The sequence below is a fragment of the Metopolophium dirhodum genome, chromosome 1 (genome assembly GCF_019925205.1).
Source record: "Metopolophium dirhodum isolate CAU chromosome 1, ASM1992520v1, whole genome shotgun sequence".
NCBI classification, from domain to species: domain Eukaryota; kingdom Metazoa; phylum Arthropoda; class Insecta; order Hemiptera; family Aphididae; genus Metopolophium; species Metopolophium dirhodum.
In genome coordinates this window covers 25876911-25900796 of record NC_083560.1, presented here as the reverse complement: position 1 = coordinate 25900796, position 23886 = coordinate 25876911, and the positions used below count along the sequence as shown (strand labels likewise).

The 23886-nt window shown below is 28.2% G+C and overlaps 1 protein-coding gene and 1 pseudogene across 3 annotated transcripts in view; both read right to left on the bottom strand.

Annotated features, from left to right (window-relative positions):
• Positions 1-5940: 5940 nt before the first annotated feature.
• On the bottom strand, positions 5941-7279 carry LOC132937451 (uncharacterized; annotated as a pseudogene).
• A 2427-nt stretch (positions 7280-9706) lies between these two features.
• Positions 9707-23886, bottom strand: part of LOC132936538 (uncharacterized) — a 67839-nt gene continuing 53659 nt past the window's right edge. For 2 of the 3 annotated variants that reach the window (XM_061003279.1, XM_061003278.1), the window contains exons 11-19: positions 23250-23267; positions 20369-20392; positions 19803-19823; positions 19291-19317; positions 16606-16644; positions 16318-16359; positions 15685-15705; positions 14693-14749; positions 9707-10076 (exon numbers count right to left, since the gene is read on the bottom strand). In XM_061003279.1, the coding sequence (XP_060859262.1) occupies positions 9964-10076; positions 14693-14749; positions 15685-15705; positions 16318-16359; positions 16606-16644; positions 19291-19317; positions 19803-19823; positions 20369-20392; positions 23250-23267 (362 nt within the window). In that variant the 3' untranslated portion in view covers positions 9707-9963. The remainder of the gene's footprint in view (positions 10077-14692; positions 14750-15684; positions 15706-16317; positions 16360-16605; positions 16645-19290; positions 19318-19802; positions 19824-20368; positions 20393-23249; positions 23268-23886) is intronic. The other variant, XM_061003280.1, reaches the window with a different exon arrangement.

Below are 23886 nucleotides of genomic sequence, written 5' to 3'. Positions count from 1 at the left end.
ATATTTGTAGATGATATAAATGTAAATAAAATTATATTTCCAAAATATCATAATGTGCGTACCTACGTAGTAAGTTACCAACTAATAATATTTAAGTGTGATAAGTCATAACTCATAAGTGTAACTGCGAAAGCAATAACTATTAATAACTTTTGTAATAGGAAAATTAATGCAATCCTCGATATACAACCCGACATTAAGGTTTATATTTAGGATACTCTCCGACCTTTAGCTATTAATATATAAATATTAAATTATACGTGGCAATTGATACCATATTTTTAATCTGTTAATGTCTAACTAAGAATATTATAATAGTAGTAATTAATATTTAAATATTAAATTATACGTGGATATATTATAAACATAAAAACATATGAAAGGATGTAGATATCGTAGATACAGTAGGTAAAATCATAGGAATTGAATTTTAGGATTTTAATTAAGAATATTATAATAGTTTTTATTTATTTGCTTATCTAGGAAAGGATGTAGATATCGTAGACAAAAAATACAGACATTTAAATAATACTAGTATATGAACGTTATTAAAATTATTGTAATATATCTACATTCTACATATTAGATTATAAGTTAATTTTTTTTATAGATATAGTCGCAAATACACTGTTAATAATATTGTTTTTACATACCTATTTTTAACCTATCAACAAAATTAGAATAAATTTAGATAAATTCATAGTATAGCGGTAAATTACATGTGCCTTTATTTGAGTATAGCGGTATATTACATAGTAGCCAGACTCAAGTAGTATCCGTAAAATAAATTTGTTTTACGAACCCTAACTGAATTCGGGATCTATTGGCCAGTCTCGAGTAGTATCCGTAAATACGCTGCCCGGACCATTGGAAAACGGAGCGGATTTGGACCCGCGGGATCGCACATTCACACGTTAACATATAACATACATTTTTTCATCCAAATCTGGTCGTCACACCGGGAGTATTCAAATAGGTATGTACTACCTATGTAGGTACTCAGTATATTTTTGTTAAATGTATAATAATATGGTAATAATTGTATCTGTTATGCGGAATGTGTATAATATTGGTATTTTATAAAATGCCTAGGAATTCTATTTAATACCTGGTGATTTTTAAAGATGTATAATATATTTGTTTTTCATACATTTCCTAAGTGTTTTAAATAATACCTCACTGTGGTTTTTTTGACATCTTGCAGTTGAACATGAACATTTGATAAAGCCTTATATCCAGATCTTGTTTCTTCTTTACTAATGGATTTATATTAGATGAAGGAATATTGGCAAATAACAAAACCGATAAGATGTATTTAATACATTACCTATACATTGTTTGGCATTTTATATTATAATGCTTAGGTTATTTAAATTTTTTTATAGATTGCTGGCTGAATTTGGAATTATATAGGATTCCTAGGCATTTTATAAAATACCAATATTATACACATTGCCGCTAACATATCTTATACAACGATACCTGTTATCAGTATCAAAAACGTTACCTACAAGGCTACAACTTACACGCTGCAGAAATTTAATTTTATCATATATACCTATTTACCCACCATACACAATATACTTAGGTACCTACACACAAAGTATAAAATTCTACTTAGATAAATTAAAAATGATCGTCTTTATTTGGTTAGTGTACTAGGTATACCTTGATATTTCATGAAATAACACAATTTCATGATTTATCATTAGGTAGAGGCATATTATATTATTATTATTTTTATTATAAATTTAGCACCGTATTTTGGATTATGACTTAGGTACTAATTAATTACTAATAAGTAGTAAGTTATTAAGTTGATTAATTTCTACATATAGAAGTTTAAACACTATGAACCTTAACGCTATTAATTAACAATTTCCGTTTTTTTAGAATTATAAGGGGACTTACATTTAAATTTCTATAACAACAATTTAATGATGTTGACCATTTTTAGGAACTCAAAATCTCCTAGGCAACTTTCTATGTGCATGATGTGTACGGGTTGGATAAATGTGTAGTATTTATAAGTGATAATAATTAGTGTCAGTGCAATGACTGTGTGTAAAAATTATAACTAAATTTGTTTTGATCAATACGTCATTTTTATATTTGTATTTATTTATGTAAAATTAATTTCACTTCAAAGAGTACCAAATGATGAAGAAACTAGAAAAAGTCGATCTAACTGGTTGAAATTTGGTCGATAAGATTTTAATCTTCATACAAATATAGTGTTAACAAAGAGGCATAGCTGTTTTCGACAAAATTCGTACCCTTCCCCTGTCAGCCAAAATAAAAAGTTTAATAATATAACCTGTGTTATATATTTTGGTGATTTTACTCTCGTCTTGATAACAAACTATATTATATATCTTAACCGGTTAAAACATACGTATCACGCTGTATCAGTGTATCACACAGGATCGCATTCATCTTATATATAATATTATATGTGTATAATGTTATATTTTTATATACAGTAGGTATGGGAAACTGGCGGACCGTTTTCGTTTTAACATAGATAAAATTTTTTAACATAGTTCCTGTTTTGGGCCGGTTACAACTTTTTTTTATAACCGATTTTTGTGAGGCCGGTTATCGTTTAGCTTTGTTTATTGCCATAGAACTCAAATCGAATCAAAAAAAATTAAATTAAATTCCCAACAAAATTTAACATGTTGGGAAACCAAATATTTTTCAATTACACTATACCCTTATTCATATCTATAGTTCCTAAATTGATTGTAAATTAATGCTTTTTATCATACTATTATTGTACAGAGTAGTTTTTTTCATTTACCTCCGTCAAACAATATAAATGTAAATATTTTTTGAATATACATTACATAGGTGCAATGTTTATAAAATATATTAATGCCGTATGATGTCTGATTGTATTTATATTTGTAATTTATTAGAGTTCATTAAAATAAATCATTCGTAGTGGACTTAAATATTTTTATAAATATTATGAAAATGACACAATTTGTAATGATGTGGGTATATAATATATATTTTCCGGTCGTTTCTGTACAAGAAACGTGCTGATGTAATTAATAAGATATGAATAAAAAAAATGTATAGCGTTCTTTAACAGGAAAAAAAATCCCGCAAATTAAATTAAATAATAATAAACAAAAAACAGACCTTTATCTGATTTATCGGGCGTTTTGTATAGGCAATAGTACATTCCAGATATGATTTGCCAGTGGTTTTGTATAAACATCCAGGACCCTAAACCGAAAATATTTTTCCTTATTTCGATTTGGGTTTCGGTTATTGGTAGTTACTTTTTCCAATTTAAATTTCGGTTTTGTTTTCGGTTTTGATTTCGGTTTTTAATGGTTTTAACCGGTATTCAAAATTGGTATCCAATATCGGCTTCAAGCCTTATAAGTAACATTGCATTAGTTTAAACAGTGTAACAAGAAATACAGAATATACATTTAAGTTGTACAATTGTATGCGATTTAAATTTGTTTGTTTATAAAATATGGTAGTTTATCAACACAAAATCAATTGTTAAAGTCGTTAATGAATTCAACATTTTAATGTTAAAACGCTGATTCTGCATTGTAAACACCCAAGCAACACGATAACCAATAACTGCAAACCAGAACAACTTATAAAAACACTCTATTGTTTCTTTATTGGGCATTTAATAATTAGTTTGTAAGTAGGTACCTATCAGCCGTCGGTTGTTCGTGTTCTGTATCGTTTGTATCATGTAATTAAAAGATTTTTATTTTACTGTTGCCAATCGTGATGATTGCACTGTGTATTTAAGGGAGCACAGTTTATTAGTTACTGGTGGTGAAGAATTAAATACGAATAAAAATAATAATAAAAATACTTTAGTTACTATGAAGTCGCAAGTAAAATTAGTTCAATCATCATTAAATCAGATATCGAATGTATCATCAACAATTTCACAAAATTTCATAAAACTACAACGAGAATATAACGATTTGGTAGATAAAATTAATGTTAGGAAAAATGATCTAATAGAGCTTCAAGTAAATCAGCAATTAATTAATTACTTAACAAATTTTAATTTCATTTTGACAAGTTTTTCCCTTGAAATAGAAGAATTATTAGATGCTTTACTACTAGCACATCAAAATACACTACACCCACTAGTTCTTAATAGCATACAGTTGAAAACAATTTTGGAAAATATACAGCGAGAATTACCTGTAAATCAAGCCTTACCAATAAATATTGACACTAATTCATCACTGGAAGGTTTTATGAAACTTATAAAAGTGACTACTAAATTTTCAAATTTTCAATTAATTTTTATTATAAATTTTCCTATATGTACTCCAGAGATTTATACTTTATTTCAGATATGGCCTATGCCAATAGAGCTAACAAATTTACAATTTATATTTATCCAGCCCAATAATCCATATTTAATCCAGTGAAGATGTTATTTCAATTTGTTTTAAAACTGAACATTTTTTAAAAAGTTACAATTATAAACAAAAAGCCATCAATAGATTAGAAATCCAGTCAAAAGTCTTAGCATATTATTTGTTCAGTTCAACAATATTTAAGTCTTTAATAACCCATAGTCAAGAAACACACAGCCCTTTATCAGACCATTGTACGCTTTTAATAAAATCAATTGCAACTACCTACATAAATTTAAAATTTGATTGCATTGTAAAAAAACATAACGAAACACCATCCCTTAGACCAAGGCTGGGCAAGTTAATGATTTTTTTTAACTCAGTTAAGTTAAGTTAATATGCACCAATAACAAAAAGTTAAAAGTTAAAAGTTAATTTAATTTTAGGTTAACTCAGTTAAGTTAAAAGTTAATACACATTTTTTTTAAACTTTTTATTAAGTTAAAAAAAGGTTAATTTTTTTTTTACGCTTATTTTATTTTCTTACAAACCCTGAAACCCAAAACTAATTTTTGGACTGTGACTATAACAAATGTTTATACTCTATACAGTATATTATTGAACTTCATTGAAGTTATTACATACTTAGTAAAATACTAAAATATAACATATAATTTAAAGAAAAAGATAATAAATAAGTTGAAATAGTTGGATAATTATATAATATTTTATTATTTCAGCATACACATTTTAGTCATATAGATATAGTTAAACTATAAATTTAAACTAAATAGGTAACATTAATCTTTATACTAAAAAATAATTTTTCTTTATTTTGTTAAATCAAATAAAATTTTTACTTTTGCATAACAATATGTTGATAGTTGAAAAACAATTCATTCAAAGTAATAATACATATATACTAGAATATACAATATTATAATAATAATTAAATCCGTTATTTAACTTCATTGAACTTTAAGAGGAGGGTCATTTCAAAATTTTTATCAGCTATCGATGCTCTCCTCTTCTCGAACAACTGTCCCCCAGCACTGAACAAGCGTTCTACATGCGTAGATGATGGAACTGCAGTATTAAACTCTAAATATGGCTTTTTGAGTATTTGTGGTAAATCATTAATATTTTTTATATTACTATTTGTAAAATAATCATTTATGATAGTTTTAATATCATTATCATCATTTGATATTACAGTTTCATTGAAACTAAAAAAATCTTCCTCAGCATTGTCACCAGAAGAAGTATCAATATTTTGAAAAGTTGAACTTGTTACATTACTTTCTTGTGAATTTTCAACACTTTGTTCACTAACATCACTAATATCATTTCTCTTATCTGGATCTGCCCAGTGAAGTTTAAACTTGGGTATTAAACAAGCTGCCAATTGACATGATTGAGATTCAGTATATCTTTGAAATCTATAAAATATAATAGCAATTTACAAAATAATAATACACTAAAAGTAAATTTTTTTTGCATAATTAGATGACATATTTCAATACTTAAATATTTTGGAGTCATGAATGGATATTATATATTTCATATTCACAATTAAAATTAATTACCTCTTATCTGTACCTTTCTATAATGCATTAACTAGCGGTCTACAAAAAGATAAATTGTTCATCTCGCTTAATGATTTATTTATTACACTTATTGTGGGGAGCAGGTACCCTAATGACACATGTTTATCTCCCTGCAGTATATCCAAGGCTACAGCTGTAGGCTTCATAACCTAATATTATTTGGAAAACAATAAAATTCATGTTATAAAAATGATATTGTAATAACTATATACAAATTATTAAATTAATAGACTAAATTTGTCATTTACTTTGCAATATTCATTTAAAAATGCAACTTCACGAGGTTTTGAAATAATTGGCAACTGCAGCTCAATACAGATCATTTCAATTTTTTCTATATGATTCACAACACATTTTATGGTGTCATAGTAAGAATTCCACCTAGATATACAATAAAATAATAATACAATTAAGACAATTATTTGTACATCTTTAATTTTTAAATACTTTTGTTCAAAACAAAAAATTCTAATTTATAAATAATAAGTAATAACCTTGTTGAATTAGATGTAATAAGATATCGACCTAGGTATTTTTTTATTTGGTCAGCACAAAGCGTTGACTGATTTTGTTTGTTAAAAAGTTTTTGACACTTTCCAAACACTCTCTTACTCATAAGTCTATATGTAACATCCTTTTCAGCTTCACGTATATCGTTCACAGCAATCAAATTTAAGGTGTGGGCTGCACACCTTTGATGGGGAGGCAATGAGAAATTTAAAGACTTTTCTATGTTTGGTGATTCCAAAACATCTGTGTTAATTCTATCATTTCAATGTTTGTTGGATCAATATCCGTTTCTACTGTTTCTGTGGCATCAATTTCATTAACCGTATGATCAGTTTCAGTTTCATTTACTGAACACTCTAAAGTATAAATTTACATAAACAATTCATTACTTTAATAGTTTAATCTATAGGTAGTTGAAAACTATTTAGAATACATTATTCTATTAGTTTATAACTGTAGCAATGTACTTTATACACATATACACAAATATAATGTCAAATATAAAACAACAATATTATTTTATTTAAAAAAAATAATTAATTAATTCCAACTGACTCAAATAATACATTTTGAACTGTAGTAACTATAGTATGTGTTATGTAGGTACTTTATTTGAAATGCAAAAAGTCTAGAGAAATAACAATATACATACCTAAAAGCCTTTACGAAATTCGCAGCATTGTCTGTAACGACAAGGGTTGTATTATTTTGAATATTAAATTCATTAAGCACCTTATCAATGCATTCAGCAATGTTATCATATGAATGATGCCCGATCATGCGTCTGCATGCAAGGGCTTTAGAATTGCGCTCCAGTGTGCTAGGCTCAATCCAATGCACCGTAAAGCCAATATATGATCTATGACCAGAAATTAAATAAAAATAATAATATTAACATCATTATATTTTAATATTATGTGCATAATAATATAATTTAATTCATTATTAAATATACCTATGAAATATACTCCAACAGTCTGCAGTTATACAAACATAATTAATATTTACAAAATCATCCTTCATTTGTTGTATCATCTGGTTATACATGGACCCCACATTGCGCATTAGGGTTCTTCTCGAGACTGGAACTTTGTTTGATGTTATTTGACAATACTTAATAAAAGCTGGATGTTCAATTAAAGAATACGGAGATACAGTACTAATTATGAGCTGTAAATTAGCATTGTCAAATTCAGCTTGACTTAAATTTTTTGAACGAACTTTGCCTACTTCACAAAGTTTTAGCTGCTTTTTTGATTCTTGAACAGAAAAATCTTCATTCGGTCCTCATGGATCGCAGAGCATCTGCTTACACATACGACTGCCCGCCCGTCAACTACGAAAAAGCTCCGCGCTCAAGGTGCAAGCGGTCGGAACGGACCGAATCGCAGAGCGTGGACTCACGGAAAAACCAATAGCCGTGTTCCAGGCGTATCAATGCACCGAGGAAGGGCAGTCCTGATAGGCACGTCAAAAGACCTCGACGTGGGTCCCCGAATAAGGACGACGGAGGTGATGGAGGGCACTTTCCTTCTCCGCGCGGGAACAACTGATGGGGAACTTTTTCTTCAGTACGATAGTGGGTCCAATGATTCTAAATGTATTTTAATATTTGCAACAAACAGACATTTTGAATTAATGGAAAATAGTGAAAACTGGTTTTGTGATGGAACTTTTTCTAGTGCTCCTTCAATATTTTCCCAATTATACACGATTCATGGAATACATTATTCAAACGTTATTCCTTCTGTTTATGTAGTACTGCCGACAAAAAGAGGAAACCAACAAACGATTTTTTCGAGCTGTTAAATCGATTAATCCTAATCTTAAGCCAATTAGTGTTATGAAAAAGCAGCAATGAATGCAGTAAAATGTGAATTTCTGAATGTGGTTATAAATGGTTTTTTTTGAACATATCTCAGTGTATATGGCGACATGTTCAAGGAATTGGCTTATCAAAAAATTATAAAGAGGACTCAGAATTTGATCTGCATGTCCGCATGTTACCATTCGTACCTCAAGAAGACGTTATTGAATCATTTAGTATTCAAATTTGGAACTGTTTTTTTCTTGTGGAAGCAAATTTGCCTCAAACAAATAATTCAGTGGAGGGCTGGGATAACTCTTGTCATCAATGTTGAATTCATCGATTCATCCATCTATATGGACATTCATTACTGCACTACAAAAAGAAGAACGTGTCAATCGATTGAAAGTTGAACAATTAGTTGCAAGAAATCAACTACCGTCAAAAAAAAAAATACAATGATCGAGCAAAAAAACTTAAAAATATATGCAGTGATTATAATAATAGAAGTATAGATTAAATAAGTATTAATAAATGATAGAAGATTGTTTACGAGGGGTTGCGCATAATTTTCAACTGCAAGTTTATTTTTTTTATTAGGCACTATTATATTATATTTTTAATTATTGAGAACTTTGTTAAAGTTTATTTCTGAAAACGTATTATTATTATTATTTTAATTATTGACAACTTTGTTAAAGTTTATTTCTGAAAACCTATTATTATTATTATTAAAATATTGAGATAAATTATTTGTGAATAATTTATTAGGTCTAATATTTCATAAGAATTAAAAAAATTAAAAAAACATTAAAAATCATGACATTATCAATTGTTTATACCACCTATCAATTGTCACGCGATCTATTGTCAACTATCTATTGTCGCGCAATCAATTGACATGGATCCTTCTAGTTTATACTCACGCGGTGCTTAATAAATCAATCAATTTTATCATTCAATATTTATAAATCAATATTTTCAGTATAATATACAAAAACATAAGTCATTTAATTTAAATTAAAATATTATGATTAATAATTGTTTTTTTTTTTGTAGAGCACATTTTAGTATAACTGTAGGTATACATTTATTATTGGTCTTGAGGGCATATAATTGTCAGCCCTAGTGATTGTACCTTTTGATGACTACCTACAGTAACTTATTGTCAAAATGTTATTTGATAAGAAGTCATTGGACCATTACTGTCACTAGTCACGTGTATTCACCACTGGGTACAACCTACACCGAATTAAGCTGATCCACAATTAGATTGAACATAATTATTTATTTGAAGATAAAACTCAATCGTTATTCCAGACTTGTGAGTTGTTAATAAAATATATGTTATTTATATTATACAACTTTAAATGTTTAAATTGTAATGATAGGTTAGCAAAACAACTAGTAATGTTAATATGTTATACACCAGTATATTTGTTGTAAATTCATAAAATATATTATCCTATACATTAATGTTAATACATTTTTATACTTTATATGTACCTATTCTAAACATCATATATTTAAATTAAATAAAATAATAATTTAAATGGACTGATTCACACGATTAATATAATATTAGTATATAGCATACGTTCCTTGGTTTTTGTAAATATTATACATTTTTAAAATATTGTGAAAGGTCATATTAAATAAAATATCATTTCTATAAAACTGACTAGTTTTTTATTTCTTCTGTAAGAGGTGGATTGTTTACAGATGTGCTATCTTGAATCGGTTCTAGATTGTAATATTTCATACACCACTTTGTTGCAGTCCAGTATTCCTCAGCTACAAATAATAATAATTTTAATTAAAATTTTTTTTTTTTGTTGCGTCAAGTTAAATTAATTAAATCATTTTTAAGCCATTTGCTAGGTTTTTACTATTACTGAAGTAGTTTAAAAATTAGAAAGAAGTGACAATGAACCTTGGACGTAACATCATATTCTTAGAATATCTTTGGTACTTTTTTAAATGATTACTGATTGTTTAGTTTTATGCCAGCACAATGAAAATATTTGTGTCCGTACAAATGCGAATTGAATAATGTCATAAACTAAAACTTGTTTAGGTGTAATGTATAGTGCAATAGTAAAAAACTGTCTTTAGCCCCAGAAAAAAGGTTACCGTATATAAGGGTCGTTTTTCGTTATGAAATGATTCATTGTAGAATTCAAATTCAACACAAATTTTACATTGGCTTACAAAATACTTTTTGAAACAGGAAAATGTTGTTACAATATTTAGGGTAGTTTCTATTATAAATTTTATGAATTGCCATCCGACTGTATCCAAGTTTCCTCCAAACGCGCCCTAAATTGTATGGGAACGAAAAGAGTAGATACTTATTACAACTTTACTAGCTACCTCCTAACGGGTAGGTAGCAATCTAGTAAATGTATAAGTGGTTCCAAACATGTTCAAACTATATGTATCAAAATAAGTTTATAATTTAATGGTCGTAATTAATGATTTTTGTTATATTTGATACGATTATAATATTATTATCTATACACATAAACAAACATTAAGGGCCTCCATTAGGATAAAATCAATTTGGTTGGTTCTTAGTTATTTTTTTAAGATATTGTCAACCCCCTAGGTTTTGATTGGTGGACGCCCTTGCTATACATTAAGATGATATACTCTTTCGTGTAAAGATAAGATATACATAATCAGTGTTGTAGTGGGGCGTATACGCGGGTATACGGCGTATAACGAGTTTCAGTGATAGGGGGGTTAAGAAATTAACATAGGTAATCATAGAAAATTTAAATGTATAATCATATTTTTTAGGAGTATGATTGTAAACTATAGAGGCTCAATTGCGGTAAGGTAGTAGTAAAGTGTATTTAATTCTAAATATATTATTAGTAATAACGTAGTATATATTGGGGTTGGGGGTGGGGGGAGGGGCGAAACCGCCCCACGTTTACATATCAAGCACATTAAAAAAATACATCACTGTACATAATAAAATGCAAACCAGACCTGAGTCAGACTAATGTAAATAATATACGTGATCGAGTAACGTTTAGTTTATTTTCAACACTCGTTCTGCTTGTACAATATTATTTTTATAAATATCCTTTTAAAAAAGTTTTTAGAATGGATCAATGTGAAGTGCGAAACATGATTAGTGAAAAGGGCAAATGTGTTAAAATAATTAAATGCTTTAAATTTTGTTTTCAAAAAATGTTACCCTTCATCTAAGAACAGTGGAACTGTACTTCAAAAATATGTAAGGCTTGTATAAAAGTAATCTCTGACGAAAGTAAGTTGAACCATAATAATCATGTAGCATTATCTAAACAAGTACTTAATAGGCAAGAAATTAGTAACTCTTTAAAAAGAAAAGCAGTCACTGAAACATTATCATGTAAAAGGCCTTCAAAGTTATGACATGCAGAATAAATTTATTAAGATACCATTAAATAGATACTATATTACAACTACCAATGTGTGGTATCTCCTACCGAAGAATTCATGTTTTTATCTAAAAGTGGTTTGACATGAACAAGATGAATATTATTTATAATTAAATAATAGTTATTTTAATAGTTTTAATTTAATTATTAATTCACTGTTACTAAAAAGTCATCTTAGATTCGTAGTCACTAAGGTAGCATTAAATTATACTTAATTTATAAACACATACACAACTATTATGACACTTTGAGTTACAAAAGTCGACCAAATTTTTTGCATCTACACCGATAGGTATTACATTATATTACAGTACCTAGTAATGACGGGACGTCGTGACAATATTACCTATAATCATTCGATTTTGAATAGGTAGGGGTTTTATGATAAGATAATGGAATAATATCTATATTACCTATAATGTTTAAAATTATTATTGTCTCGTGTAAATGCGCAATATACTATGTGTTCACTTTGTCGTTCAAATTACGGATCGGTTCGTATTATTGGCAGTTTCTTTTTTCAGTGCATACTAATTGCTTCCCGTATAGAATTAATTAAGTAGTGGTTCATAAACTTCACTAAACAGTTCCAAATAAATAGATTAACTTATAAAACTAATATAGTATACTTAATAATATGATATAATATTATGTATTGAAAAATAAACTCTTTTAAGTTCGCCTGTTTAACTATTCAATTATATGTTATTCGTTTTCCTTTTGGTTATACTTTGTAAAGGACTCCCGTCCGTTAAGCTAAGCTGAATAATGTTTATTCATTGTTGCTATTAAATAAATAAATGTAAGTATCAGACTTGGTGTATATTTTATGGGCCATGTAGGAAATCAGGCATTGTTATGCAATGGCCGAACATTTTGGGCAACGCAATAATACCATTTTAATACTCAATTTGTTCATACATTGGTAGGGCGTTGTACAAGATTGCCCGGACAAAGTGTACCTCACCTGGATTTGAGTTGGCATACAGTAGTGTGCTCAGGGGGGGGGGGGTTAGGGGTTATATCCCCCACATTGTATTTTTTTACCGACCTACAGAAAACAACATATTAGTTATTACGGCTGTTAAGAGTCATTGATTTTTCTAAATTATTAATTGTATTCGTTGAGTCAACAAGCTTGAAATTTAATACGAGGCTCCTAATATATTCTTACAATGGCAGTTGAAAAATATTTAAAAAAAAGTCTCAATTTTTTTTAATAGCATTTAGTTCAAATTTTGATAAATTACGTAAGAATCATAAAAATGTGCAAATTATTTTGAGTTAGAAATTCATACAATTTTTTTTCTAACTATCTAATAATTGATAATTTAATACAAGATTCCTCATAAGTTTGTCGACCTTTATCAAAAAAAAAAAAAATGTTTACCGGAAAATCAAATTAAATTTTTATGAGAGTCTGAAGTTCAAATTTTAACATCATTGGATTCACTCGATTTCCCGTGTATCGATTTTCTTATATTGAATTTTTTTTTATATAATATATATGATATATCAATAAATTTTTATTTGTTTGATCAAAAATCGTGAAAATATAATACACAGCTCCTAATATATTTTTACAATAGCAGTTGAAATATATTAAAAACACATAAGCAAATTTTTTTTAAATATTTAAAGTTTTAATTTTGACAAAATTTATTAAACTTAAAATTTAAAAAGTGGGTAAGTGGATGTCACTCTGTTGTACTGTAGGTTACACGTGGGTCAATTTATAATGGATTTTATTAAACTTGAATTCAATGATATGATATCTTTGTATAAGAAAAATGATTTTTGGCGGAGATGGTTTGTCAGTCTGGATATTTTATATTGTTATTATTTATTACCTATAGCCTTTAAGTTGAACTAATATTATAATATTATTATTTTTATTCGTTTCTATGGTGATGAACAAAGCGTTAGAAATTAAAATTATGTTTTTAGTGATTTTTCGTAATTTGTTGGTGGATTTTCTGTGGCTTTAAATTACTATTGAGTAATTTGAAAAAGAACCTCTTTAAAGTTCCATCTTGATCCAATTTGCTAAAATATAAGATACTATATTATGTTGAAATCAAAGCACTTCCTTTGGTAGAAATTTTGTATCCAGGGTAAAAAAAAATAAATAAATAAATACCATTGTAAAACCACAAGCTTCTAAAATGATTTTGTAGTTAAAAATGTATATATATTAACAATATAAGTATAGTATAAAATATCCTAGGTTGCCTCTCGGCACTAGACGGTTTGTCTCTGCTCAGATCCGTTTTTTGCACACATGATATAAATACTTGAATTCAAATTTACAGTCACCCATTTGTAGCTTACTGTACAGCAGAGCAACTTCCACTTACCTGCTTTTTTTTTTGTTTATTCCAAAAAAAAAATTTTGTCCCCCCATCTTAAATTCCTTGGCACGCCACTGATGTCGAATGGTATTTATTATAATATCACCACAAAACTATTCTTACATATTATTATTTCATTCTTTTGATACCATGACTTCCGAGTTACGAGATATCTATCTAATTGTACACAATATACTTGATGAAGGCTGCCGATAATACAAACCGAACCGTAATTTGAACGACAAAGTGAACACATAGTGTATTGCGCATTTCTGTGAACATTATAATAATTGCAAATAGTATAGGTAATATAGATAATATTTCATTATCTAATCATAAAACCCCTAACTAATTCTATACGGAAGGCAACTAGTCCAAAAATTCTCGGGAGGCCACGCATATATAATTATGAACTACCTGGTGATCGGAGGCAACTAATCTAAATTAATCTTTTTATTTGCGATAAGGATGTGAGGCAATTCGTATATTTTGGGAGGCAACTAGTATGCACTGGAAATAGAAACAGATAAAAATTAAGAATTTAATAATTTATTATTATTTTACTAATTAATTGAAAATAAATAAATATCATTTATTCATTATAAGTTTGCACAATTATACAAACATTTCTTCTGGAATTTTAACTCTTCAAACAGCGTTAGCAAGTAGCCTTGTTTCGATTCTATAACAAAGAAAATTGTTAAATTTTTTAATAATTTGAATTATAATATATTTTAACTTTAGGTGAACGACAATATATTACATTATTTAAAATAGGTATTAGTTATGAACAAAGCAAGGATTATCATATATTAAAAGAACCAAATTATGTAAATATATTAAATAAAAAAAGGAAAACACAGGGGTGGAAATTTCATATGTTCGATGTCCAAACGGGTGAGATCTGTCTTGAAAAATATCCTATTTATTCCGCAATGGATATCTCCGATTGAATGTAGGTGGTTTAAATTAGTATTTGTATTTAATACATTGTGCATTTTATCTTTAACTGCCAGTCCCAATGGTACTACCCCGTCCTGAACCGCGTCCTGAACGCATGGTTATGGATATTTGTTTAAAATTATCATTACCGTGGACTAATATTGACAATCGTTTTCCTAGGTCATAAAACTCGATAATCTAACTTATGTCGACCAAATAATTAAATTTCCTGAAATATATTAATTTGTGGACGTATACTATTGGAAACAAGAAATTGTCACAAAACTAGAAAATTATGTATATTTAGTTTACAAATATAATCGTATTCCTATATTATTCAAATCGTGTAAATATATAGGGAAAAATGAATTTATTGAGAAAAATGTAAAACTATGTAGGTAATATCATGTACCTATTTATCATTTATTACAAATCATTTGAAACAAATTTATCACTTACTCAAATTAAATTATTTAATCACGGTAAAAATTAGATTTTTATATGAACTGCTCTTTACATATGACTTAAATGAATTTTAATTTAGAAAAAAATCATTATGATTCTTAATCAATATTATTAAATCACAGAACTAGAAAAATAGCTGCATATTATTTTTATGTTATAAATACATTTTTCAAATTTTTACTTTGGAAAAATTATGTAAAAATTATTTACCTGGCCATAACATAAATTGTTCTGTAACGACAGCACAAAAATTCGTTACTAAATAATGATTTACGTAAGATGAGGTAAGATTATTTTTAATCTATCCCCAATCATCACAGTCTACACCAGTAGTTCTCAACCTTTTTTGATTCATGTCACCTTTAGCCACTAGAATCAAACATCGCGTCACCCTAACTGTGTAATGTAAAAAAAAAAAAAACCTAACATCAAAATAATAAACAATCTTAGCTGTATATATTAAAATTATTCTTTTATTAAAAAAAGAAATACAGTACAGAAAAAAATTAAAGTTAAAAAAAAAATAATGATTTATATAAATTTAATGTGAAATTTGACCCTGGTGTTTTTTACAAAGTTGGGGAATCCTAGGGTTGATGGTGAAAAGAGCGAGTCTCATATCGTCTTCTATAGTTGTTTTTGTGAGTCTGTTGCGTTTTTTTGTTTTTATATTTGTTAGTGCACTAAAGCCATGCTCACATAACCAAGACGTAGAAAAATTTTAAAATTTTTTCTTTTCTTGTTAAAATTCTGCGTCACCCCTAAGCTAGGTCCACGTCACCCTAAGGTGACATGTCACCCCCGGTTGAGAACTACTGGTCTACACAGTACAATATAACATACCATCAACTATTTTCCTGGAACTCTCAGTAAAAGTGAGAAAAGCTACAACACAAAATAAAAAAATGTAAATTATAAATATTGTCTAAGGCTTCCAAGCAACACGTGATAACTCAGACGATTGTAAAACATTTTTTTTTTGCTGCAAAGTGAAAATTAAAAACTGGCTTTGTTTCTGTATTGAAATTTGTAGAAATGTGATCTGTATTAATGTTTATTAGTAAAGCATAATTAATTTAATAAATCAAATGAAGTTAAATAGGTACATGTATTCTATAATAATGTTCTTACTTAAATGAAATGATATAATGACATTTTCGTACTTATTTTCTAAGATTTAATAAATACAAACTCATATTAATATTTTATTACATTTTATTTGTACTTATATTATTTTAAGATTTAAATTTTATATAATTTATTATTTATTATACAAACGCCAATCAGCTTTTACATATAAATAGTATGAAATAATACATATAAAGGTAATTATTATAACATCATAATGGCATGAGTGTAATAGACAAAAAAATGTTAATACATTTAAAAATAAACAAATCACATTCAAATTATAGCAATATATGGCCTATATATCAACATTATTATCATTTAAGCTACGGATGGTTCTAACAAAAGGATCATTCGATAGTTAGAATGGAAACTTATGATGTGAAAGGTGTCAGGGGATCTAGTATGGACGGCTGGAACTCTATGATAAGCCATAGCCATGCTCAAGGAGATATGGTACATCGGTATTACTCTGAATTAATTTTAATAAAAAATTGTGATCAGCCCTTAGACGCCTAACCTCGAGAGAACAAAGATTTAGCGTATTCATGACTGGTAGATAAAAAAATTCAGGATGATCAATTTTTAGTAAGAGGTGATTCTACACTCGTACAACTAATTTTATTTTAATTAGGAAATAAGGATTCCAAATGATCAAGTCATAGTCAAGAATTTAAGAGCGGAATAAATAGTTATTAAACAGGATGCTGAGGTCAAATTATTAGTATGGTGACGTAGGAATCAAATAAGTCTAAGGCCTTAGAAGTGATATAGTCAATATGAGGTCTAAAGGAAAGTGAAAAATATATATTATACCTAGATTCTTTATCTGGGAGACTCGATTTAAGGGTAAATCATTATAGGTATAAGTGTAATCAGCAATATTTCATGATTTAGAAACTGTATTACTTTCCACTTGGCATAGTTTATTCGTTTATGGTAATAGATTTATAATAATTTAATACCAATAGCGTGGCACCAGTTAACAAGACTATTGAACGATGACTGAAGGAATACACAATCAATATTGGAAGATATACGGGAAAAGTTTCTCATCATCTTTGAAATGGTTGTATACTAATGGTTGCTATGGGCTATAGGAATTAAGAATAATATTTATTTATTACTAGCTGTGTCCCGCGTTTTCCACCCCTATGGATAGTTGTTTGCAAATAGTATGGCTGTTACTCGTGCAGTGAGCATACGATTTGTTTATTTTATAACTATATATATCGGTCAAGTGGGTAATTATAAAATTACCCTAAAATGAAACCTATTGCCTGGTTCAGTATGTACTCTTTCATTTAAAAAAAAATCAAGAAAATCGGATGAGTAGTTTCAGAGTACATGTGACACAAAGATTCCATTTCCACATATAGCGTATATTTAGCACGTAAATATATGAATATATAAGTATAGATATATTTAGATTGTTGAATTTTACTTCTATAAATAATTCATTTGTATACGGCGATAAAACACACACAAAAGAAAAAAGTCAGGTTAGGTTAGATTGATACCTAAAGGTTCTATAGACACTAACGCGATCGGTAACGGGAATACCCGAAATACCCCATGCAATTATACGTAAGTAGATTAGCATTGTTTTTATTTTTCAAAAAATTTATAAGTACTTATTTTTTATTAACAAAAGTGGTACAAAAATCTTCAGCAGACTGTCAGATAAAACAGTAAAAAATTTGGTGACGATACGTTGTACAGTGTGGATTTGTATGCGTTACAAAAAATTGGGACATGCTTTTAGTATAGATTAGGGTAACACATTGAAGAAGTTTCTGATTTGAATTTTACCGCAGAACAAATTGGACAAACAATGGTCATATCTCCAATCAAAACCTTAAAACTTAGCCTTATTTTCTTATTTCTTAGCCTTTAGCTGACTCCAGATTAATAATTCCTCGTTGGCATCGCTGCAAAAACATGTATTTAATTTCATCTTAGTAGTTGCAAACACTACAAAAAAAGAATCAGCCAAATCTGTCAAGCCGTTTCGGAACCAACCCATGACAAAGATTTCTATTTCGCTTTTATAGTACAGATTATTATTATTTTTTTTGAATATTCAACAGTACTGCTTCGATATGTACGTCAAGGTCAAAACGGAGCGTCTCAATTTCATTCGTTTCTATCAGTGGAAGTTACGATCAGAAGAGTACATCCACTTACGTGACGCCAACGCAACTGAAGCAGGCGTTGCCAAAATTGGTCGCTTGACTATTCTCTCAGCTTGTTGGAAGACCAATGATGCATTCAATCGCGAATTTCAATGAGAGCAATAATATGATCTAGACGAGCTGGCTGAAAAAGTCCTAACAAATGTAGTTCCAAGATCCTTTAAAAATATACACACTTGATTTCATTTACACCAGTCTATATAATATTTCTTTCAAGAAAATTAGTTATGTGTAGTTCATCTATTGTTAAACTATATGTTAATACAATTGTAATAAGGTTCATTGTAACTGTCAAAAATAATATGTTTAAGATAAACCTTGAGGGCAAGTCACTTAAAAAATATGTTCAAACAGTCTAAGGAACATAACATGAAATTACGTGAGGAGGGTGGCCCACCAGTGTGAGTACCCTCTAACTTTGGGTATTTTAATAAGTTATCTAATATATTATATTATAATAAAAAATGTATTTTTAACGTCTATTATAATATACCTTTTCTATATGTTTGGTTTATCGAATCTGTTTAAAGAATAATATTTCACACATTTAATATTTACATAACCAGAATTATTAATGTTTCAATTTATCACTGATATTCTGTCCTGGATCTCTTAAACATTTGTGGCAAGATTCTACTTTAGATTTTATAAACATTTAATAGAATTACAATGATCTTCAAAACTATTGCATTCTTATATAGGTAGATTTGTTGTATCGTACCTATGATTAAAAGTCACAGAATCAAATTTTAAATATCTAAAAAATGAAAATGAAAGAGGATAGCATTATAGATAAAACCTTAGTAATACTTTTAAATTTTAAATTTTTATAGAACGCAAAAAATGGGGGAAAACTAAATGTATGTATTACGATGTTAGCTAGGTACTTATACATTTCTGAGGCAATCGCTTGCTGATTATAAATGTTTTATCGAATTATTGGTATAACATTTTTTTTTTAAATAAATTTGTCATTTATTATGATAATAATTATAATATACTTGCAGTTATGTAGGATCTTTGCTGCTAAAAATTAAAAATTGTACAAATGTAATATTGACGGTTAAATTATTATTAATGAATTATATTTTAAACAATTAAAATAAACGTGTTAAAACTTTTATAATACAGATTCATCAATATAATGTTCATCTTTCACTCATAAAAATTGAGCATAGTCCCAGGTTGGATTTAGTAGATGGTGTTTTTTTAACATGGTTAACATGCTTCTTACTCTCTAAACTTACTCAGTTTACATATTGAATCTTAAGATACCTTTTTGATTTTTTACCAACTCTTTAAAATACGAATATCGGAAAATCCATTCTTATTGCACATCTAGATCATTTGAGGAACCATTATTACAAAATTAAAGTTCGTATGTTTTGTAGTTTTAGATGTAAAGACTGACCGTATATTTTGTTTACCTATGTGTGTGTTCTTGTATGAGTTACAATGTTACATTTTACAAATTTCTGAGGCAGTCCATAGTTATAACTATTTTATTCAGTTGTAAAAGATTTTTACATAATTTATAAATATACATAAATAAATAATAATAATATACTTGCCAACACCATTCTCATTTGGTACTACTGCAATTTAAAAAAATAATATTTTATACATTTTATACATTTTATATTGACATAAACACAAAAAAAATATTATTAAAATATAATAAATCACCTTTTACATTTAATGAAATCTTAAATAGATGCCTTATGTAAATCAATAAAAATAAAATAGAAGCCATGATAGTTAGTAAAGAAAGCACAGCACCTGTCGTTAACAACTTGATTATCAAAAAATTAATCAACTACAATAATACAAATATTAGGGAGTAGGTACACGAATCAATGACACTAGATGTTCGGTAGAAATGAAATATCGAATAGCGAATGCAAAAAGAATGTCTACTCAGAAATGACAACTACTCATGAATAATAATCTTAGTCTAAGGACCTGGAAAATCTTTGTAAAAGTTACCTACATTTGGAGTATTCTGTTGTATGGTAGAAACAAAAAAAAGTTAGGGGCAATAGGAATATGGACCTGGAGAAGACTAGCTGGATTGAAAAGAAAAGTAATGCAGACATTTTCCAAACAATAGGTGAAATGAAAATACTACTCTCTAGTATTAGATCGAGGAATGGTAAACTTATGGGACAGCTAATAAAATGGGCGGATCCATTTTCTTCCACATTATTTTAGACTGATATTATGTCTATTTTCCTCCAATATTTTAGCCATTATTGTAGTATTACATTCCGTATTATACAGATGGAGTAAGACTAGGATCCAGGGCTTGCTAACGTTATAATAACATTATATTTGACAAATACGATTGAAATTTGTAAACGTTATTATAATGGAAAGCAATAATAAAAAATAATTAAATACCGCAAAACAAAGCATAACAATTAACAAAATATATTATCTATACTACTTTATAAAATGCAGTCGGTTTTTTTTAATTATTTGGGACCAAGCGTCAATGTCCCAAAAAACTCCAGTTGAAGCTTTAGATAGAACGATGCGAGACTTGCGTAATAATAATAGTCCTATCGGTGGCTGCACAGTATTGTTCTCTGGAGACTTCCGTCAGATCTTGCCTGTGATTGCAAGAGGCACAAGAGCTGATGAAGTCAACGCGTCTTTGAAATGATCCTACTTATATATTATAAAAATATTAGAACTTAAAACTATTTAAGATAATATAACTTGTGTGGTTTGTGTAACGGTTTCAAGAAAGGGCTATTTTGTCACCAATAAATGAGGAAGTCGACAAATTAAATGATTTGATTCTATCTAGGTTTGACGCACAATCACAAATGTTCTATTCAGTTGATACAGTTTTAGAAAAGGAGGATACAGTCCATTTCCCAACTAAATTTCTTAACTCTTTAACGCCTTCTGGAGTCCCACCACATACACTGATTTTAAAAATAGGGGCACCTATTATTTTAATGAGAAATTTGAGTCCACTCACAATTTTCACTGGTACAAGACTACAAATCAAAAAATTGAGAAGTTCATTGCTCGAGTGCATAATCTTAACGGGTTGTGGTAATGGAAAAACTGTTTTAATACCAAGAATACCAATTATTGTACCCTCCGATTTACCTTTTAAGTTTAGACGTATTCAATTTCCCGTTAAATTAGCATTTGCAATGATTAAAAATAAAGCACAGAGACAAACACTTAACGGTGCTGGAAAAGATCTATGCGTCCAATGTTTTTCTCACGGTCAACATTACTATAAGTCGCCCTGTCACGTGTGACATCCTAATTTAATTTGTTTTTTTTTGCCCCGAATCCAGTAAAAGTTGATAACGTCGTTTACAAAGAATTTTTTTAAGTCTTTGAATTATCAAAATACTGGCATAATTCATGTATTTTGTTCCATCCATAGTTATACTTACAACATTTACATACGTGAACTATAATTTTAGCATTACAATAAATCTATTGAATAAAAAAATTTGCAATAAGCATACATTTTTCTATTCACACAAGCGATATAACTTTTTTCAACATTATGAAGAATCCGCGGTGGCGACGCTAAATTTTTATGGCTACATTACCACGGAAACGTGAATAAAAGTGGTCCAAAATTAAAATTATTATTTTACATTGAGAAAATAAAATAATAGCAAATTAATATCTAAGTAATCTTGCATTAGCGAAGCATTGGCGGGTCAGCTAGTATATCATTGAACAAAACATAACGCAAAACTTAATTTATAGAATATCATTAAATGAAAAATAACGAAAATGTAAATTATAGAATATCATTGACCGAAAAATAACGCAAAACGAAATATTTTAAAATCTATTTATTTAAAAGGTCTATTGGTTTGGTAGAAATATTTATTTCATTCGACAATCTAAAAATTGATTATATTTTATTTCGTATCCGGGCCATTACCTATCCGAATAAGTTATTATTTTTAAATTTTATAGGTATTAACACTATTTTAAATAACGATAAATGCAAAACTGTGATAAAGTTTTAATTCTGGATAACAATAAAAGCAAAAGTTGAACAAAGTTTTAAATGTAAATAACATATATATGAATTTTTTTTTTCAAATGCAAAAATTATTTATATTAACTAATTTATTATTATATTTATTTATTGGAGGAAAATGGACAGTGGAATTATCCATGGTATCTTGTTGTTGGAGGAAAATGGCTACGGCCAATAAAATAAGATATTATGTTATAACAGAATGGATAGAATGGATGTTGATTAGACAGATAGATCGTTCATTAATGAAAAAGAAAAAAATAAGCAATACAAAAAGCGGGAAAGTAGGTAAAGGTATCAATTTATTATCGACAATAGTTAAAAAAAAACTAATAAATATCCAAATTTTCTTATGCCTATAAATAGCTCAACATTTGTAAACAAATAGGTATTCGTTAGTTTAGTAATAATAATATACATACTTATATCGGTTACTATGTCTATTTAAAAAAATTATATGTTACAAATTTAATAGTGACATAAATACAGTTGGATTTTTATTAACCAATAATAATCTAAACATTAGAAATACTCATAATAGAACTTTTATAATTAAGGTTGTTTGATATTTTATTTATTTAAAGTTTAAACGACCCATAGGGATAGTTAGTTTAATTATAGTTTTACAATACATTTTACATCAAGGTTCTAAATATTGAATATTTAAACAAAGATAAAGTAGTTATAAAAAAGCAACAAATATATAACATACAATAAAGACCAACATGTAGTTACTAATTTTCATGTTAAATATAATATTTTTTTAATTAAAGTTATGAATCAAAAGGAAAATCAATGTTAGGTACATTATTACATTATTTGCTGTGACCGTTTTACGCATCCGTCCATTGTCCAGACTCGTGTATTCTTTCGACGACGTCAGTGACAATATCGTTTTACTGCAGAGTGAGTTCATACAAATAGCATTCCCGACGCGTCGGTCGTAAGTGTACCATTATTGAATAATTCTGCGTTCAAATATTATTATATCGCCTTCGAGGCCACCATTAAGGGGATTCATACTTGGGCATATTCGGACACCGGTTATCACTAATCAGC